The 21,730-nt window shown below is 35.8% G+C and overlaps 1 protein-coding gene across 2 annotated transcripts in view; it reads left to right on the forward strand.

The window, feature by feature from the left end:
* Positions 1-21,730, forward strand: part of LOC126871665 (glutamate receptor 1) — a 336,987-nt gene that overhangs the window by 288,406 nt on the left and 26,851 nt on the right. For both annotated transcript variants that reach the window (XM_050630705.1, XM_050630714.1), the window contains exons 5-6: positions 19,504-19,636; positions 21,305-21,425. In XM_050630705.1, the coding sequence (XP_050486662.1) occupies positions 19,504-19,636; positions 21,305-21,425 (254 nt within the window). The remainder of the gene's footprint in view (positions 1-19,503; positions 19,637-21,304; positions 21,426-21,730) is intronic.

Raw genomic sequence — 21,730 nt, forward strand, 5'->3', positions numbered from 1 at the left:
TAAATGTTATCGTACGGTATATTTCGATCTGTCGCAGTTCCCATGGTTAAATATAAGTGTAAAGTTTATGTGGCAGTCAGCATGTGTGAAAATGGACAGAGTGTACATGATGTACAAAATTATATAAAACATCCAAAGTATAGCATATGTCGTATTTAATAGACGAAACAAATCTTTCCTTCGATTTCATTCCTCTGTTTGTTTTCATAAAAATACGAATTTGAGCAAATATCCCTAGGATTGTTATGAGTATTCGGGTCTAAGATAAATATTATGCTGTAACATATGATACGTACGATGAATTTGAACGATTTATATTTCATAAACCTTAATTTTCTCATCCGTGCATGATTTTAATGTCTTAACGTTTACATATTTAATATAAATATATCTTTTTTAAGGTTTAATGAAATATGAATCGTTAAAATTCGGACAAGTCATCAATTTTGAGGTGATAAAAATATTTGGTAGAAAAAAAGGTTCAGAAAATTGATATAACGAAGTCACAATAGAAACATCGTATACGTCAGACATTTTTCGCGCCGCTATTTTCCTCATTGTCAGAGTTAAATATTTGCCTCGGAGAATATAAAAGGTGTGTAATAATAAAACAACAATTTTTGCTTTATTTCAGTTTGCAAATAGATTGGCATACTTAAACTTTTATAATAAATAACGTAGACGATATTTGGTTATTCCGTTTGCATTTATTTTTTAAATATTTAAACGTCGTGTTAGTAAATATTGTATTGACTTTTTGAGTGTGTGATCATTTAAAAGACTTTTCTACATTATATTTTTATCCTCTTCCCTTCGTTTTATTTATTTATTCTTATTTCTTGCTCCCCTTCTAGTTTACTTTCCATTGAAATATCATCCATTTTGAATCCTACAAATTAACGTTGAACTTTCCTACATTTTCGTAAGGCTCTCCGAATGCTAAAATGCCTGCAGCAGCTTTTACGGAATATTATCCAAGTTTAAACTCGTAAAAAAGTTACGAGGAATATTTCAATGATTCATAACGTGAAATAACGAAGTTGTAACACTTTTGTTATAATACTTATTAGCATGCGACGCTCATACATTTTTAATATTTTAATTTATAACAATTGCATATGAAACTACCCTAATTTCGAACTTTAAAGTTTATACATATACATTAACGTAGCACTACTGTTATTAACGTCTTCATTACCTTGACACCGTAAAAGATAAAGAAGAGTATGCTATAAAGTATACTGTTATAAATACAAAGGTGTGCCAATACGTTTTGTAGCCACCGTAACGTAGAATTAACGAACGACTTACTGAATTTTAGAACTATTAGCTTGTCCAAAATGTTTCTTTCGTTTTATGAGGAAATAATAGGCGCACAACGTTTTTTGTTTTATATTATTTTGTCGAATTACGTACGATCCATTCTGTTCTGCTGAGGAAAACACCGCGACGTTTCATAGACTTCATTTCACGTTTGTACGAAGGTGCATTGTTGTAAAATACACGTTTGCGGAAGAAAGCCACTTTTCGGACAACCTATTACCATATTTAACTACTAATATCTAAAGCTACTGTACTATCGTGGACAGATTGTCTAAGAAATATCGGGTGAACCGTAAACAATGTTGCGAGAAAGCCTAAGTGCCGACAGGCCAAAAGGGTCTGGAAACTTCCATGAACCGAGCGGCCCATCAATGTGTCGCCGGTGCTTCGGTCGAATATTTGCGCGGAAAAAAGGTCTATGTGACCATGGCTGCGGATGGTTGCGGAACACGTACGTGGCGGGGCTATGAGAAAAGACAAAGGGATGCTTAAGGGAGAAAGACAAATTAACAGTCAGTCGTAAGTTGAGAAATCAGAAAGTTCTGGTCAGCGTTGTGAAAGAATGTTGTCAGCGTTGTCGAGGAGGGTGGTCCGCGTGAAAGGGAGCGTTGGAACCGTGGTGACGAGAGTTGTAAATTAACTATTTAGTTGTCTTAGTCATAGCACATTATTGTATTTAGTTCGCGTTAAATATCCATCGTTTCCTGTTTAATCCATTCTAAATAAATAAAAAAATCTACGCGTATAAAAAGTGCAAAATATCTTCCTCTTCCTCTGAAGCTATTCTACTTGTACGATTTCACTCACCGATCATAGACAATATTCGATGACGCTTGCCACCGGATTTCGGCGTTCCATATTTCCTGCCGATCTTGGATCCCGATTCAGAGATTAACGCGGTCGCGGCGCCGGATTATTCACCGCAGAGCACAAACCGCGGACATCGATATTTTTTTCCCGCAAGAGATCGTTCGCAAGCCGACAACCGCGCGTTCTGATTACAGCTCGTCGTGTTCCAGGCCAGCCCTAATTACTATCCGGTCAGTAATTCGAACCTTCCATTCACCTAAACGCCCATTGTACGCGCGTTAAAGCGGATACGAAAACTGATTACAGATATACCAGCCTGCTGAGAAATTCTTGCGCGATCGATCGATAGATTTTAGGCCCCGATTCGGAATAGTAGATCGTATCGTTTTCAACGGTGAAAACGACCGGCCAAACCGGAAATAGCTGGGTGACTGGGTTGGGATAAACGCTGTCCCGATTATGATCGTCATGCACGGTTATTCACTGTGTGGTGGCGATCGAATATCTGGATTTAGAGTACAGTGAAAATTGGCAGATAGAGTTTCAGGCGAATGTCTGGCTTGAATGGCGTCGAATGTGTTCGTAAAAATGGTGATTATTTCGTTGAATAATTTTCCCTTATACTGAAGTTTTACGAATTTTATCTAACTATATAATAGTACTGAGTTGGATAGAAAAATAAGTGCGTTATAGGATCTGTTTATTGTCTATTTTTCGTAATGATTTGTGCATTAACCGGTTTATACATTGCGAGTCACACGACTGGAACGATTCATGTCACTTTCTTAATTGAAGTTAGAGGAAAATATGAGAGGAAAAGATAAGAGGTTCGAGGAGAACTATATTTTCACGACCACGTTTATTTCGCAGGTGCAATTACTTGCATTATTCTTTTTAATGTAAAAATGTAAGTAAAGTAAAAATGTTTGAACGTAGAATAAAAATTTAATTTTTATATTTTAATTTAATTTAATTTTTTATTTAATTTTTATTCTACATAAAAAGCGTTAAGGTAACATGGTCCAAAATTGATTGATTTAGACGATGCTTTAACTTTACTTTTGTAAAATAGCGTAACTTGGTCCTGAGGAATCGTTTCAAATAACCATAAATAATAGAGATATTAAGGTATTCCTATTTAAATGCTCGGCTCTGTATTATACATAAATGACCATAATTAAAGAAGTATAACGAAAACAAGTAACTGTATACGAACATCATCTTATCTTAAAACTTTAATAATGAAGCATAATGAACATCCTAAGCAAAATTTACATTGTCCGTTGAGAACAGTATTTAACATCTTACGTCAAATAATCATATTGCAATGTATAATATAAACGTTAAACACGCTTTAGCGCTCGTAAAAAATTCATATGTAAAATCTTTTAGTAAATACGTTACATCGTACTTAATAATTGTTATCTATGAATCATTCTGTGTAATATGTAGTGAAAAATGCTTCGTCGATCAAGTGCTAATAAAAGTTAATATTAATTTTGACAAAAATACCTGCATATTATCAGTAAGTAACTTTTAGTCATTTTAGACGATACGCGATTAAAGGAATAAAAACCAACGCAATGAACTTAATTTTACTACTTTTGCATTCGTCGAATATATTCACGAAAGAAAAAAGAATGAAATTTATAATTTTACAGTATTAATTATCACGAAATACAATATCGATGATCGCTCGTATAAAGCAATGATTCTTCTAAAATCTGAGAGTTGTGATTTTTATAAATTTGGTGATTTCACTATTAACCATTGCGGAAAGCGATAATTACTGAAGAGACAAAACGCCTGACGCAAAAAGAGTTAATCATTAACCAAAAGCTCAGTTATTCCATCCTCCATGTTTCTCTGACTTCAACCGAGCGTTGATTAAACAGTCTCGCTGATATAAGGCAGGCGACAAAAGCGGAACGTGTTTTTACGCGAGGAAGTTGCAGGCTTTAAAGCGCGTAATAACAGAAGCGGAACAGTAATAAGCTCGGTTGTCCGCGCGCCTGTTGTTTCATGGTGTTCAGATGAACGCCATGCGACACCTGCTGCCTCTGCTCGTCTTTATCGCACGGCAACGGCTTGCCAAGATCGATTATGTCCTCCGTGCGAGATATTTGCGCGAAAACACTTCATACTTTGAGGATAAATTGAGCTCTCTTTCTCTCAACTAAATAGACTTTTTGATGTACAAAGAACAGTTAGATGGAAATTGCAGTTAAGTAAATGAATACATTATAGCAGGTATAATTCTTGAGTGACTATAATGTGTTAGAAAATTCTTTGTACAGACTTTTAATAGTTATACACGTTATCGGTGGTGGTTATATACCATCGAGATTAAAAATAGTTTAAGAATAGTATAATTTTCTAAGGATAATCTAGGACGAAAATAAGCAATATTTCTTTGATAATTTTTATACTCTACGATATGTAATTGGAATGATGACGAGTAATGGAAGTTCGATTAAGTTGAGTATTGACATTTTTTGCGTTCATCGAGTACTGTTAATAATAAATTTTCGGAAGGAAATATATATAGCTAAAGGTCATAAAAATCATTAAAAGAATATCTACACAATAAAATGTCATTAGGGAATTGTTTACAAGAAGCTTGAAGTACATCATCATCAGATTATTTAGAAATAGATTATTTTAAAAAACTTTTCAGAAGAATATGAGATACAAATATACAATATCATTGAAAATCTACAAAATAAATTCCTAACTTTTAAAAATGAAAAAATTCTTGAAGAACGTTCGCACTTCCAGTTTTTTCGTAAGTGCGTGGATATTTTTTTTTTTTTATAAGTAAACATTCTTGTAATAAAAATATGTGATTCAATAAAAACGAAAGAGAAATGAACAAAAGGAAAATCTGAGATTGAAAAAAAAAGAGAAACATCCTATAGAAGAAAATTTGTTACTTTAAAAAGTCAGTCCTACGAATTAATTAACAAACTTGTTTCTTCTCATACCTTGAAAGACAAAGTATCTCTGACTCTTCTGAAGCACAAAGTTTAACCACCAATAAACTCTCAACAATCCGCGCAAAAGTAAAACTTTCTTCGGCAACTTCTTTTCGTCACGAACCTCTTTTCCACTTAGCAATGGCGTTTTTACGATTTTCGCGAAATCACTGGGATGACGACGCGACTCTGTTTGTCTTGGTAAATAGGACACGAAAAAAGAACGCAGGAAAAAGCGAGAACATTGTCTTAAGCGAGCCGGCGTGACACGAAGGATTAGATTTATATGTCCCCGTGGTTGGCTTCGTTATGAAACGTATTTTCATTACGTAACTCGCGTATCCGCTTTCTCGTTAAAAAACAGCACCGGTTCTCAAGGATGACCTTTCTAATCCCACGCTTCACCGGCGGGAAAAACACGCGAAAGCTTTTTCGTTTTATGTCACCGTTGGTTCTTGTTGGGACGCGAGTAATAATTATTCCTCCGACCAGTTTTTGGTCACCATTTAAACGTTAAATGAAAAGGAAACTTTCGCTTTAATACGTTCCATAGAGCACGTCGTTAATTTGCCAAAGAAACTTCGTTGCGTTTTCCTTTCGCAAATTATAGATACCAAATAAATCGTGCAAGTTGGATATATTTTGACAAATCGAAATAAATAATTTTTTATTGAACGTATGCATTTGAATTATAATTGAATAGATGGAGAGAAAGTATGAACAGCGTTAAAATAATCTTGAAGTGACAGTAGCGATGGCAAATGCAGATCAGACAAAATCTCTTTTCTGTTATTGATCATTGCCAATATAATAGGACGATGAGATCGTAAAATAAAACAGAAAGAAATATATTAATCTAATTTTTAAAAAAAAGGAGGTACAGCTAGTTCGATATACAAAAAAAAATAACTTCACTCACAATTCCATGCATGATCGCATTATTCGCTTCGACAAGTTGATGCGAATAATTGTTTGTTGAATCTTTGTATTGAAACAGTAATTGGATAGACAGAAGAGAAACTTAACTACCGGAAAACTTGGCGTGAACAGTATCAAGTAAGACGTTCTTATAGAGTAGCAGTGGAAACGATAGATATTGATCAGACAGACTTGTCATCTCCGATATCGTGGAAAAACGAGGTTCTAAAATGGTTAACAAGCAAACGAAGTTATAAATAAATAGAACGTAAATATTCTATGATATAATAATTACCGGACTACGAGATAACTTTCATTCTCAACTTCACACAATTACCGTGGCCACTGTACATTTATAATTATCCACGAGTTTTTAAATCTCAAAGGAAGATATGTAGCTTTCTGTGTTTTATTTGACATAATAAATTATTCTGCAGCGATTATTTTTCATATAAGACAAAGATGTATTTAAGAAAAATATTGAAAAAAAGAAACGTTGGTATTATCAGTGTGACGAGTCGGTAGAACATGTTCTGAATCGACAGACTCCTCTTTAATCGTTTCGATATTTATGTTATTTTTCTGTTAAACGTAATCACAGTATGTTTGCCATTATTTATCAACAACATTCACAATAATATATCTCACATAAATCCCACACCAATGTATACCAATCTCTTCTCAAAAATCCAGACTTAATATCATCCCACCTCTAATCAACAATTCAAATCTGTCCACCTTTTCCTCTGAAAAAGTGCTTCCTACCAAAAACAACGAACTCGAACCAATTTGCATTCTCAGCCAGAACCAAAATTTGGTCCCTCGGACCGCAAACCGCAATCCGCTTTAAGGCCATGCTCGAGCAGGATTCAACATTGGTCAGGACGAAAACGAAAAGGCGTTGAATCTGACGGGAAAATTTGCCAGCGGAGCGGTCCCGCCGTCTATCGCGTTTGTTCCTCGCAGACGATGCGACAACGAGACGCAATGAGACAAAAGTCTCGGGACAAAAATTCTCAAGACCTCTCGCTCGCCTAATATTCCATCCTTAAGACGGCTGGTTGCGCCAGCTTCTGGCGAGATTACGAAGAGAATGAGGCATTTCGCGATTGCCTCAGGGACGATTACCAAGACACGGAGCGCTGCTAATCAGTCCTCCACCCTTGTGTTATTACGGCTCATCCGGGATCGTCGAGTCGTTTTCGGGACGCGGGTTTCCTTCAGTGACACAGCCGCTTAATTCGAACCGGGGAATTATCGTACTAGCTTAGCAGTTAATCGGAGCCACGCGGTATTAGCCCATTGAATGGCGCGGTCGTTAGCCTGGTATGTCGATTATCGACACCGTTACTAATGCTATTATTGGCCTCTTACCTCGTCGAGGATCCTCTGGGGGGCGAGCCTCGCCGCGTCGAGGCGTCGCGCCATGTTTCAATTGAATTCGCGATCGTCTCGTCAAACACGATGACAGTGTAATCAATAATAATCATTGCTGCTTAGCAGCTTATATACCAGGGATTGACGTTAGCGAAGTTGAAGCATTTCCAGAAAGATTTATTAAAATTTAGGATTTATTGAGATTTACGATGCTTTACTTTAAGATTCGTTTCAACGAGCACGTTGAAAATATGGCGCTGAGTCGGACTCTCTATACGCGTGGTCGTCTCGACGTCTTTGACCAGGAAGAAGGAAGCGTAGGCGGTCGCAGATAGCTGTTGTTAGCCGGCTAGGAAGAGATGGGAGGGAGTGAACGAAATTGGGCCAATATTTCGGCGATGACTCACTTTCTGTACTTTCAAAACATTGGCATAACTATTGAATAATTACCAGAGCGTACAAAATGTTTTTTAAGATTCTAAAGATTTAAGTTTAGGTTTTTTAAGAATTTGATGATTTATATTGAAAATTGTTTGATACTTTTAACGTTTACGTTTAGATTATTTAAAATTGTTTTATAGCGTTAAAGATTTTAATGTTGTTTGAGATACGTCAAATAGAATTTATACAGAATGTTAGGTGTATCTGCAAATTTGATTGTCTTTTATTATAATGCTGTGTTGTGTTGTAACATATTACAAATAGTCTACAACAACCTGAAGAACAGAAAGACGATGTTATAAGAACTGGGAAACCTTAACGATTCTAAGAATCCTCGGCAGTTTCGAACATTCACACACCTCAAAGAGTATCGTCAGCTTTATCGACCAGTGGAATTCTTAGAACTGGAGAAGTCACTGAACCTCTAAGATTCTTCAGCTGTAGGACACTCGCAACTAGGATGCCTCGAAATGTTCCCGAAATCTCCCAATTCCCCATAATCTCCGACTTACGATACCAACTGAACCTTCGCACTCTTTAAGATGTTTTAATATCCTTAGATCCGTGAAACTTCCACGACATCCATCGCGGTTTTAAAATTTTCTTGAAATTTTTCTGGAAATAATCAATAAGTTTGTCGCGACGTATGTTGACGACAAACGATGACAAATATACCTATTGAGAATTGTGGATCTTAATCGCCGAAATAAATGTATAGGAACACTTAGATTACGCTTAGAATTGATATCAAAATAATTTCAGATTTATTTGATATGTGATTTACAAGGGATTTGCACGCATCTCAGCACTCTCTTTGTCTCAGCATTTTCTTTACCACACTACCAATGGTAGTCATATATATGTATCACTACTGCGTGGCTAATCTAGCGTAGCACAAAAAATTACACATATCTCAAAATAAATTAACACGTAAATAAATATGATCAAAGATTCAAGCGATTCTTACAACAATTTTTCGATTTATACTCTAACAAGTCTCGATATTATTCCAATCGATCTGCCGGTTGACCCTAGCTGGCTGTGCAATTTTATAAAATTGAAACAAATCAAAGTATTTATAATAATATCGTAATAAACTATCGCTTAGTCCTTAATGGGTCAATTACTCAGCACGAAACAATGAAAATCTGGCAAAGCTATTTATATTAACGCGAAAGTTTCTTAAATCGAGTTAAAATTCCGACACACAGTCTCGCGTCGATTATTTTCGCGGAAGTTGGTGTACAATAGTTTCAGAAGACACTCGGGAAAGATTAAAACTCATTGGGACTTTCCTATCGTTTAATAAATTCGGCACGCGAAGCAAATAGAATATCGATCTTCGGCAACGCGTGCAAACGCGGTGTCGAAGTTTCCCAACGGCGACTATTAACGAGCGGGCAGAAATAGCGGCGGAAACCAATATAGGGTGGGAAGTTTACGATAGCCGGCTACCGAACCGGCGAATTCGTCGATCACGAACTCGCGCCAATAAAACAGTTCACGCCACGAACGTTATGATCATCGTTCCACTCGACACGCGTTATTCCACGCGCACACTGCAGTTTCTGTATCTGTTCGCTTTTATTGTTACAACCTACGCGTGGTTTCCGCGACTCTAACCTATTATTCAATCGATAATTCAATTTCCCCTGTTACGGATGCTTTTTATTTTCCTTTAGAAAACCGCAGATCTATGGTCTATCTATAGCATTCGAATGCCATGTGTAAAAACCTGTGAAAAGGTTCAAATATTCCAGGGAATTTTATTTTAATCTCATTGTTCCTTCTACTTTTTTCTTATTTTCTTATTTTATAGTTTAACGAATGTGATTAACATCGTGACTGATACGATACATAAAATGAGATAATGCAATATTATCGTATTCAATGGTAAAGAACATAACAGAATATCTGATTTGTTTGAAAGTTGTTATTTCAGTTCGTGTAACATGAATCTCATAAAATATTAAATCTAGTTAGCCATCCACATACTCTAATCTGTATGTTCGTGCTCGTGGTTGAATAAGTCAATAATTAACGTGTATATTCGTTTCATGGTGTATATAGAAGTCGATGATATTAAGATTATATTACGCGTTCCTTTCCTCTCTTCCTTTTAATCGAGTCACAGCTTACTGTTTAAATTATAATTATCCAATCCTAATCGTGTACTTGACGCTTCAACCGAACATTTGTATCGTGTATTTTGTATATACATATAACTGTAGATATAGGCATCGTTTTCCCTAAATATCATTATACTTTAAACAATTATCAGATCAAAATATTTATTATTGAATAGGGAATTTTTATTTAATTCCCTTTTAAAAAAAATTATTTAGATTATAACAAATCCTATATATCAGTATATCGTATAAGTAAAAAATTATATAGTAAATATAGTAACTAACAGTGAATCTAAACGAATATAAGTTAAATATTTTTTTAGAACAAAATAAATCCTACGTGTTTGGTATGAAATAAATAAAAAAGATACGATGCTGGCGTAAAACTTGGAATATTCTCGAAATCAAACTACAGACCAAGCAATCCGGTTCATTGTGACTACGAGCAACAAGGTGAACGACCAAACGAGTAAAAAACGAGAGAAAAGTCAACATCGATATAAGATCGTTCCGCAAGAACGTTCGCGCAGAAAATGTTGTTTCACGAGGACGTTTCGCAAGGAAATTCTGCTTGACGCAAACTTTTAGAGGGGAATTTCTCTTGAACGTAAACCTCTCGCGGAAGGTTCGCTCGCAAGAAATTTCACTCGACGCGAATCTTCGCGGGCAAATTTCGCTGTCCGTAAATCGTCGCGAGAAAATTTCGTTGCTGGTGATCCATCGCGAAGAAAATTCTACTTAACGGTGTTCCTTGATAGAAAATGTCGTTTAGCGTTGTTGTTTAAAAGGAAATTTTACGTAACTTCAGCTTTCATGGAAAAATCCTATTTGCCGTTACTTTTTGTCAGACACTTCTATTTGAAATTATTTTACACGACGAAAATTCTGTTTGACGACAATCTCTGCGAAGTAATTTTATTTATCGCTACCTTCGTTCAAACAATTTTATTAAATTGATTTTTACAAAATCCTTTTTTAAAGATTCCGCTACGGGCGATCCATCACGGAGAACATTCTACTTAGTAGTGTTCCCTAATAGAAAATGTCATTCAACGTTGTTGTTTAAAAGGAAGTTTTACATGGAAAAATTTTAGGTTTTGTAAAAAGATCCTACGTCATTTATATCGTTTACGTGTTCTGTTAAAAAATCTGTTTGAAATTATTTTATGTCAATCCTATCCAATGCTAGTTTATAATAACAAAATTTTATAATCCGCCTTCAAAAATTCTAGTAGATTGATTTTCGTTTCTATATTATTATATGAATTAGTACTATATCTTACTACATAATATAGTACATAGTTGTGATATATTATTACACAAACTACTATTTTAGTTATTTTAGTTACCACAAACAAACAAATATCCAATCTTTTTGCGATCAACTAAAACGAATAAGTACACACGTAACATCATTTTTGGTGGAAAAATCCTGTTCAACTCATGCAATTTACCAATCTCACCCAAGAAAATTACTCCGGTACAGTGTTGCACGCAAAAAGATTCCCCAGAATAAATTTGTACTATACCACAAACAAACAAATATCCAATTTTTTTGCGATCATCTAAAACAAATAAGTATACACGTAACATTATTTTTGGTGGAAAAATGCCGCTCAACTCACGCAACTTACCGATCTCACCCAAGAAAATTACACCGGCACAGTATTGTACGCAAAAAGATTCCCCACCTTCGTAGAAGCATCCTACGAGAAAGATAAACAAACTTCATGGTTACCACGAAAAATCCTATTTTAACACTATCCCTGGCAACAAATTCTCCGTTTCTCTCACTGTTCATCAGAAATTCCACTTAACTCCATCCTTCGCTAGAAATTCCACTCGACGTCCATATTTCGCCCGAAAATTTACTTAGCTGGAACCGCGCTGTCGCGAGAGAAATTTCTTAGTTCGCGACTCTTCGCGGGTAAACAATTCCTCTCTTTCCCTTTCTCTCTCCTTTTCTGCTTGGAAACACTCGCAGCGAAGATTCACTTGGAGGCAGCCATAGAGGATTTTCGGGCCCGGGGTCGTTGTCTTCCTTAACAAGACGTCCTCTCTCCTTTAAAGCCGAGGCAACGAGGCTTACCGCAGATAGAATCAGGCGGCAGTCGATGCCATGGACCATCGCGCGTCTCTCTGGCTTCGTCGTCTATTTCGACGTTAGTTTCCGGCAGTCACGATGGCATTTCCGTCTCCAAGTACACGCTACGAGAAACCACAGACCTCCCGTATGAGGCGGCAGACAGGATTGTTCGCATACCGAAGCTGACATGCCGTATGCGTTCATCCACGTGGATCGTTGATCGTTGGATTCTCACACTCGTAAACGCTCTGCGTATATTGGTTTGCAGATAAAAATAAGTGGGCAGGTAATGTGAATGGAGTTTCGTTCTATACAGCGACGGACAAGAGGAAGTTCGAATGTAAGTGGTACAAGAAATATCGTAATTTTATAAAATAGAATTATATTTGATAGGAGTAATGAACAAATACGATATACGCTACGGAATGGGTGACTGTCCGCAATATGATAATATTTACACAAATATCACACGTATGTGCATATACGCAGATAGATTATTTAGCTAACTTAAACTTTCTTTCGTTCATTATCGTACGCCTCGTTTACACAAAAATGTAAATATTAATTTCAACTATTTATTAACTAATATATATATAATGAATAAGACTTAAGAATATAAAACCAGTATAAGTTGTACTATTTCCACTACCTGTCTACTTACTTTTATCCTCGACTGTATTATCCTTATTAACCGATGATCACGTTGCGCGACGATTAAATGAAGCCAAAAAGAAATGATGGTGAGTGGAGAATATTTCTGTCGATCGTATCAGTTCATGCCAATGTTCAGGTAGCATTGGAACTATCCCATTTACATTTCATGTTTCTCATTTTAAAGAAACAAACGATAACAGAGCTGCGATGCTCGTATTTGACAATAATTTGAGAAATACGGAATATGAGTAGGAAAATAGTTTCGCCATTGGCGAATTTCTAATGTAATAAATATTATCTATAGATCGCATCATTGATCAGTTTTTTCTAAATCAAATTCATGATATATTTACAAATCGTAACTGTCGTAATTTGTGTCGTTAATGTAATATGATGTCCGAGGCAATTTTAATTATTCAATTACCCAATTTAATTTTAATTGCCCAATTAAAACGTTATTACATCATACTTCAGGCAGAAGCTACAGAATTCCAAAATATTTATGTTTTAATTATCTGTTACTAATTAATCGAGAATTTTCTACAAAATTTAATATGAATTTGCCTTAATACCTAATACTTGGAATAAGCTAATTAAAATTATTGGGCCGCTCCACTAGTCTCAAGTACGTTAGTTTCGAAATTAATTGAATTACCTAAGGTATTGTTTACGATCAAAAAATTCTCAGAAAGATAAAATAATTCCACGTAATTAAAAAAAAATGTATAGTATATCGTGACTTTAATAATGATATGAAAAAAAAGATACTTCTTTATCGCGATACTCGTGTACATTTGAGGACGTAATAACGAAAACAAAGCACTGGAATCGAATTATCACATTCGAGTACCTGTGATTATTCAATTACCGACCAACAGCGATCTCGAAGCATCGTACAAATCCTTGGAGACACTTCGTGAGTCAATTCGCAACTGGGAGAAGAATAAAACCGGTTGTGCCATTTCGTGGTTCATTAATTCCACTGTTTTGATCGTTGTGTCCCTTCGTTCCTTTTATTTTCTTATTAATTGAATATTTGCATACCGCCCACTCCATTTCGTTCTTCGTTAAATTCCTTTCTACGTTTTCATGAACGCTAGGATAATTTCTTGGCAATAAGTAAGCAACGATAGCTCCAATTAACAGCTATTTGTACATTATCGAATAGAACTTTGAGAATAATAAATCGTCTGATCATAAACCGAACAAGGAGAATTTAAGTAAGAAAAGTAAAATGAGAGTTCAATTTCTGCGTTGCCCTTGTTCTGTGATTTCCAAATCTCTCGGAAGTTAGCTTTCGAATCTTTAAAGATAGCCAATAATATGCATTTTAGAAGAGTAGCGAGGAAAAGAAGGAAAAATGAAATGTGAGAAAAGGAAACAAGGAAAGTTGGAAAAAGTGGAAAGTGTCAAATAGAAAATAAGGAGAAAATTGGAGAAGGAAAAAGATGAAAAAGAGGGAATGCGAATGTGAAAGAAGTATAAAGTAGAAAACTTTAGAAGAAAAGAAGAAAAAGATAAGATAGAGAGGAAGCAATTCGAAGAAATTCAGCGAGTATTTTCGAACTGAAAACACGGCAGCGCATTCTATAGCCTATTTCGAAATGAAATTCCACAGATGCTTTGTTTCTTCCACTAATTTATCTATTGCTGCGTCGTTGTTGCTTTGGTCAGACTCGATCGCTTGACAAACGCTTGCTTTTAGCGTAATTTCCTCGGCAACAGACTGCTGATAATGGAACAAGCTATGGAACTGCTGGGGTTTCTGCGAAACATCTAACTAAACAGGTAAAACGGCAAAGACCGCCGACAGAAGAGAAAATATTTTACTAGATGATAACGTATCCTAAAAAATATTGTACGTTTTAGACGAATTTGATAAGTAAACAGAGAATATACAACAGCATAACTAATACGGATAAATCTTTTAAGCCATTAACGCATAACAGATGAGTACGCAGGTCAACAAAAAAATGTAATAATAACAACATCTAATTAGAGCCTTTTACCACTCCGTGCCATTAGCATTGTTAGATAGTTCAATAACAACTAGAAATAAGACTGACCAAAGCTTCGCACTATTTTCTGAAACGTCCTATTAATAGAACTTTGCTTTCTTCTTCTGAATTCAATAACATAGGTTTGAAAGATTTTTTGAAAAAGTAAGAATTTCTCAATGGTCATGTACATATCTAAGATATGTTGATATTGGAAAGTTTATATGTATGTTTTAATATGCGTGTAAGTATATACATATTTATCATATTGCATAACACAACGACTTAATCTTCTCCTCCCTTTCCTTTTACAATTCTAATTATTTAATTTTCTCAGAACTTGCTCAAGGTTAATTAAAATCTGACTCACGTACTTATATTACGTATACAGTGGCGGACAAAAGAAAGTTTATAAGATGAGAAATATGAAAAGACACTATAATTTTAATTAACGAAATGAATTTATATTTAATAAAGCAATGAAGAAAAAATATGTACTACAGAATAGATGACTATTATCAATGTGGTAACAATTTTTTTAGCACTGAATTTGCTAAAATTTATAATGTAACAATTTTAAACTTTCTGTTGTGCTCCGCTGTATATGTTCCATGCCATAAACTCTCCCTCTCTCTCTCTCTTTCTCTCTCCCTTTTTCTCTTTCTGCTAATTTAAATAAATTTTGTAGACATTCCCAGAATCATATCTCGAGTCGTAACTTCAAACACATTCGTGAAATGCCTTGGAAATTCGCGCAAGCACACTAACATGAAATTTTCAATTCTACTAATTTGTTGCTGAAAAGCAATTAGTTGGCCGAAATCAGACGAAAGCCATTGAATCGGTCACGTGTCGCCGCATAGACATCATCGGCTTAGTTGCGCGTGTCACTAAAGCCTGCGAACATTCACAATTGACGTCATACGGCTTTCTGTGAACCGTGGTCGACATCCATGTTGACAACGCGTCGTTAATTAGCCACCCTTATAATCATTACACCGATCGATTCGCGTTTCAGAGCGTATTGAACCGCAAAAGGTGATCGTGAATCCGCCACCGCAACCTTCGTGTAATTAATTTCAACGAATTTCGCGCACCGATATCGTCATTAGTTGAATGGCAACAATTTTTGCAATTACCCTGTTGCTGGTACTACAGCATACACGAGGTTTTGGAAATTAAGGGATTAGAATCTCCTATCGTAAATATTTACAAAATTAGCATTTAATTAATGGCAATGTCAGATTTCCTTGTTAATTAAAAGATTCAAACTTATAAACTTAAATTACTTATTTACTTATTTAGATCTTTTTAGTTACATCAACTCATTTGAGTCGTTGGCAAGCATGTTACTCCATATAACTCTAAATTATCTAAGTTATTCCATGATAGTAAATTTTGTCAGATTTATTTGATATTCTCGTGTGACGAATTAAATAAAAATTCATGTGAGAATTCTAGTGTGACAAATTATATAAATTCGTCGCTTAATACTAATCCGTACATTTTTTCGCAACAAATTACAAAAATTAAATGTCAAAATCATCGTAGTATGCGCAAATTCTGGCCAAAGTATTATTTGGTTTACCATCTCGATGTGTAAAAAAATGTCCACAAAAATGCTGCTTTTAAAGGTATAAAAAGCAATCCCCGGGAAATCTGTTGGATCGGTTTCCTCTGGCCATACAAACCTAACACCACCTCTTTTGTCTTAATCACCGATCTATGAAACGGTCCATCACGTTCTCCAACGAGCGTACGACGAGATCCCGCGCTGTCCGTGTTCCACGCGGAAATAAAACGCGACACTCACGGCTAGGCGGTTCGAAACGCGATCATAAAGGATTAACTATAGAGTCGCGGCTGCTTAATTGCTCGTGAAATGACAGCAGCCGTGGAAAACCGAGCCACGTCCCGTGCATCGAATAAAAAATAAAAGTTTACCGGAAATGGTAAACTGATTAGCCTCGAAGAGCAAGCACGCTCGTGTTGTTCTGCAAACGAACGTCGACGCTTCAAACATCCTCCTGCGATCAGCCTGGCTCGGTTGAGTTGACTGGTTAACTCGCACGACTAAAGGGTAAGGACATATGCGAGACGCTGGCGCTAGGAAAAACGATCGTATAATTAGTAGAAGTAATTTACAGTTGGGGACAAAGATCAATGGACAGATTATTTATGAGAGAATTTAAAAATTAATTTCAATTATTTGCTAAATAATTTACGTATTATAAGGCTATATAGTAAATAAGACTTAAGTATGGTACTACCTGCCCACTTATTTTTGTTCTCGACTGTATTCCCAAAAAGTATGCGAATATTAATGTAATGATACGACCATTCATTCATTTAAAGTAAACAATATAGTAAATATTACGAATTATTTGTACAATTATATGTATCATTCTTGTACTTTTGTTGACAACATTCTGTAACAATGCAAATGCGAACGATGTAGCATGCAATTAGACATTTTCTGGGCGAATAAAAATTTAATGCGACGAAGTAACCTGTTAACTAGGTTATAGCCAGAAGCTCTTATAATCGCGAAATTAAAAATTGACGGAAACGAATCAATCTTAGATCAATTTTAATTTTTGCAGATATAGATATAATATAATTTACCATTACTAGAATTGGAGCGAAATATTAAATAGTAGGTAAAAAAAAAAGAAATTATTATATCCAAAAGATTGAGTATTGGCAGGTTGAACAGGTTAAAAATCGTATAATGTGCAAATATTAAAGTTACTCATTGCTTGAAGAGAGAAGTATGACAGCTGAAGGTCTATAATCCTGTGTACAACATTTTTTGACATCGAAATCGGTTTAATATCCCTCCGGGCAATACACTGCTATTAAAAAAGAAAGCAGAATGTTTAACGTGTTTCTAGGACATAAAAAATGCAGCGACCAAACTCAAGTAGCCAAATTACCAAATTTGTTGCGCTGAGATTTATGACGGAGTAACCATAATTTCTATGCTTATCGTTGAACGATAATAGTCGCAAGTGAAGCGGAAGTGAGCATCGAGATCGCATGATTCGCAGAAACGAGCCGCGTGATTTTCAACGCGGACATTATCGGCGCAAGAAACGGGACAGGAAGAAGCCACCATAGGACGGCGATGTTCACGTTACTCGTTGAAACGCGCCGTTCTTTTATAACGCGCCACCGGGCATACACGTGCACGGCGCTCGTTAACGCGACCATCAGTTTCACGCAACGCGCTGCAAAAAAGCAGGACGACAACGCAAAACGTGGCCGACTCTCGGCTGTTGACTTTTCCGGGCCCCTCTTTTTTGCTCCCACCACCGATTCACCCCAGCCAGTTGTCCGTTCTTTTATTTCTGATTTTTCAATTTCTATCCCTTTCGCATTACGCTCTCACCCGTATCCGCGGTTACGAACCACTCGATCCTTTCATGGCGAACGATTGTTCCACTTCCCGAAAGCGATTCCCTCAGCAAACAGAAAGACCGTTTAATATCTGCTTCCGCGAAACAGAACGGATGAATGCGAGTGGACTTTTGATTGCAGCCGCGAAAGATTTTCGAAAGATCCTGGGATTCTGGCGAGTCTGCTGGATTCCGCTATGAATTGCAATAGGAATTTGTCCGATAAGTATGAAGTAGTATGCTATGATACTGCAAGAATGGGAATTTAGGGCGATTTCTTGCGAGCGGTTGAGTTTTCAGTGTTGAAGATACAGTGAAAGTATTTCGACAGTTATTACAGAAATCTTTTATGCGTATATTGTGTGCATTATATGTATAAAACGTATTGAAATTTATATTGGTAGAATTGTAAAACAATGTGCAAATGTATATTGAAGTAACAGAATATTTACTGAATACATATACTTAGTAAGAAAATAGTATGAATAGCCATCTCAAACATACAATATACAGGGTGGTTGGTAACTGGTGGTACAAGCGGAAAGGGGGTGAATATAGAATAAAATTTTTTTTTAATTTTTGTTTAATTTTTCCATCGAGACAATGATCTACAGTGAGATCCGTTATAACGTACCGCACGCGTACCGAGCGAAAATTCAAAGTCGGTTTTCTCGAAAACAAAGCCTCGAACGAAAAATTTGTATTCTATATTTTCGACTTCTTTTTTCGCGTAGAATCACCCCCTTTCCGCTTATACCACCAGTTACCAACCACCCAGTATGTATAATATTTCAGGCAGAATCGATTTGAAAAATGATCAATCTATTTCTCATCTTTAAATTAAACGTAAGAAACACAGATAAAAATATTTATAACCGTATTTTAAAATATTATCGTTTAAAGCATTACTGGTGGACATGTAGATATACGAATTGGTTCTTGAACAGATAGAGCTTTTTTAATGTTAAACTTAATGTTGCAACTTAAATATTTCTCGTAAGTTTTGCAGAAATTCCGTAATCCTCGCACTACTTACTAGAAATTATCCAAAGTATCGATAAACGTTCTAGCACTCGTCAACTCACCGATAATTAGAAAAACCGGGCGATGAAATTTTCGGATGAACGCATCAAACGAATCGCGTCATCTGATTACGAGATTAGAGGTGGTTCCGCTACAATCACCGCGGAACATTTCGGCCTCGACGGGCACCGCAGACCAAACACAGTGTCTGCCAATGAATTACGGCCGATGTGATGCGCAATCGTGCACGCATAATTTTCGGAAAACGCGAATAGTATAATGCATAATGACGAGTGGCGAACCGCGCGAACGACCGACCATAGAGAATTTTCACATTTGCACTGCTGACGGTAAATCTCTTGCTTGTTCCAGGACTGCTCAGGCTGCAGCAGATCTACCAGGGCCTGAAACCAGGCAACGAATCGTTTCAAGTAGAAACAGTGAAAAGAATACAAAATATGTCCGAGGCGATCGACTTTTTGCGCAGCTTGGAAGAATTGAATAGGTGAGTTTTCGAATTTTATTTTCGATAAAATTTTGTTGAAAATTAGATATGTTTGGAGATTGGATAAGTTCGATGTTAAAATATAGAGCATCGAATGTAACGAATGATATTTTAACTGATTTTTCGGCTCCGTTGAGGGATTTAACGAATGAATGGTTGCGTACACGAAAGCTCGAAAATTAATATTTACGTTGAAATAGAACGCAAAATGTAATAATAAAAATTGTTGGGAATAATAAACGTAGCTTTGCTCGTGGGGCTGATTTATTCTTTGAATAACATATTATTTCACAATTTTACTCTAAAAGCGCTATTTATGTCATTACGGGCAGTGAAAGATTCAATTGCAGTTAAAAACGAAGGTAACGAGGAAAACATATAAATCTATGCATAATAAAAATCACGAACGTTAATTCCTTCAAAATAGTCATTTTATTTGGCAAATTTGTCGAAAATAAAAATTTAGTAAATCGTGAAACATATTTATAAGAGAATATTCTATGAATGTAGGTCGTTTGCTTACGAAATGGAGTAAAGTATGAAAGAATAGTCAAAATCGTTTTATCTATCAAATTTACAAATTTGATCAGTAATAAAAATTTAATACGCCACAAGAGATATAACACGTGGACATTCTGCAAATCTATGATACTTATAATTTTTTGCGATATAGAGGGAAAAAGAATAGGCTCTCTGCGATCGTTGGCGCATTAGTATAGCTTTATTTTTCGAGCAGTAAAATCTGGCCGCATTCGGACAGGCTGACGGATCACGCTTTTGTGCGAGTACGAGCGGTCACCGCGTATCTCGGCCGCAATTTACCACCGGCCACGCATTTGCACGGGCCAGGTAATCAACAACCAACCTGACAATGAGCCCGAATCGAATGAACGTTCCCGTTACCAAAAACAAAACGTAACAATTTCGGATCGTTGCAGGCAAACGGCTCGTTGTACAGCGACTTTATCGTTGGAGGAACGACGCGGCTGGAATTATGTAAATTCATTACGGGTCCACAGGGTTGTTAGAACCTGTTCCGTACCAGAGAAGTCGAGAAATATTTCACGAAATGGGGACGACAATGAACGTTCCTTGTTTAATTGTAATACTCGCTTAAATGTGATACTATAAGCGAGATGAAAACGCGAAGGATATTCTATGAATAAATAAATAAATATATATATATAGCGTTTAAAAATTGAAAAATTTGCATAGTAAATCCTTCGGAATATAATAAAATCGTTTGGATGCGGTATTTATATGTTTAAACAATTGTGTAAGAAGATTATATTAATAAATCTTTCGAGATACGATAAAATTATTTGGATATGGTATCAAAATATGTATTTCGTTTAAATGGTAATTTATTTTGTTAACATATTAGTAACGTTTCATTAAATCGCATTAAGACATTTCCATATATTTTAACGGATTTGTAGCACTCTATCAAAGTAGATTAAAGTATTTTAATATTTATCCAAGATATTATTTGAATTATTTTATCGACAGTTCTCGCGTCTTTAATATCGTTCCCCTTGAAACTTCTAAAGATTACTCAAAGTACCACCAACGTAACATCAGGACCACTCAAAGTCAATAGGAAACTCAATTTAGCCGTTACAGCAAGATTAAATAATAAACGTAATAAACGATGTAAACTCTTTACAGATGGAGTAACAAGTACGTGATACTCGATTGTCCTACGGACATGGCGAAAGATATTGTGGTGAGCCACGTGAGGGATGTTGCACTTGGGAAAAGAACGTACCATTATTTATTAAGTGGATTGGTGAGTATTCGCCTTATGATTATATAATGCAATAAAAGCGATGATCATTTCGAACCATCATATAATAATGAAAATACATATTTCGCTTTTGCGTTATAATTTATATATAAATTATAATTTTCAATTTGAAAAGAAATCTTCCAGCAACGTAAAAGACTTTACAGTTCAATCAAAACTACTATGACGTTCGCACTTTTATTCGTGGTTTGATCTCACCAATCAGATAGATTCTGTATTGACACGATGGCTCGAGTAATTTCAAATAAACGAACACGAATACAAAACCAACCCTTTTATCTCTATGA

Source organism: Bombus huntii, chromosome 1, assembly GCF_024542735.1.
Source record: "Bombus huntii isolate Logan2020A chromosome 1, iyBomHunt1.1, whole genome shotgun sequence".
Classification (NCBI taxonomy): domain Eukaryota; kingdom Metazoa; phylum Arthropoda; class Insecta; order Hymenoptera; family Apidae; genus Bombus; species Bombus huntii.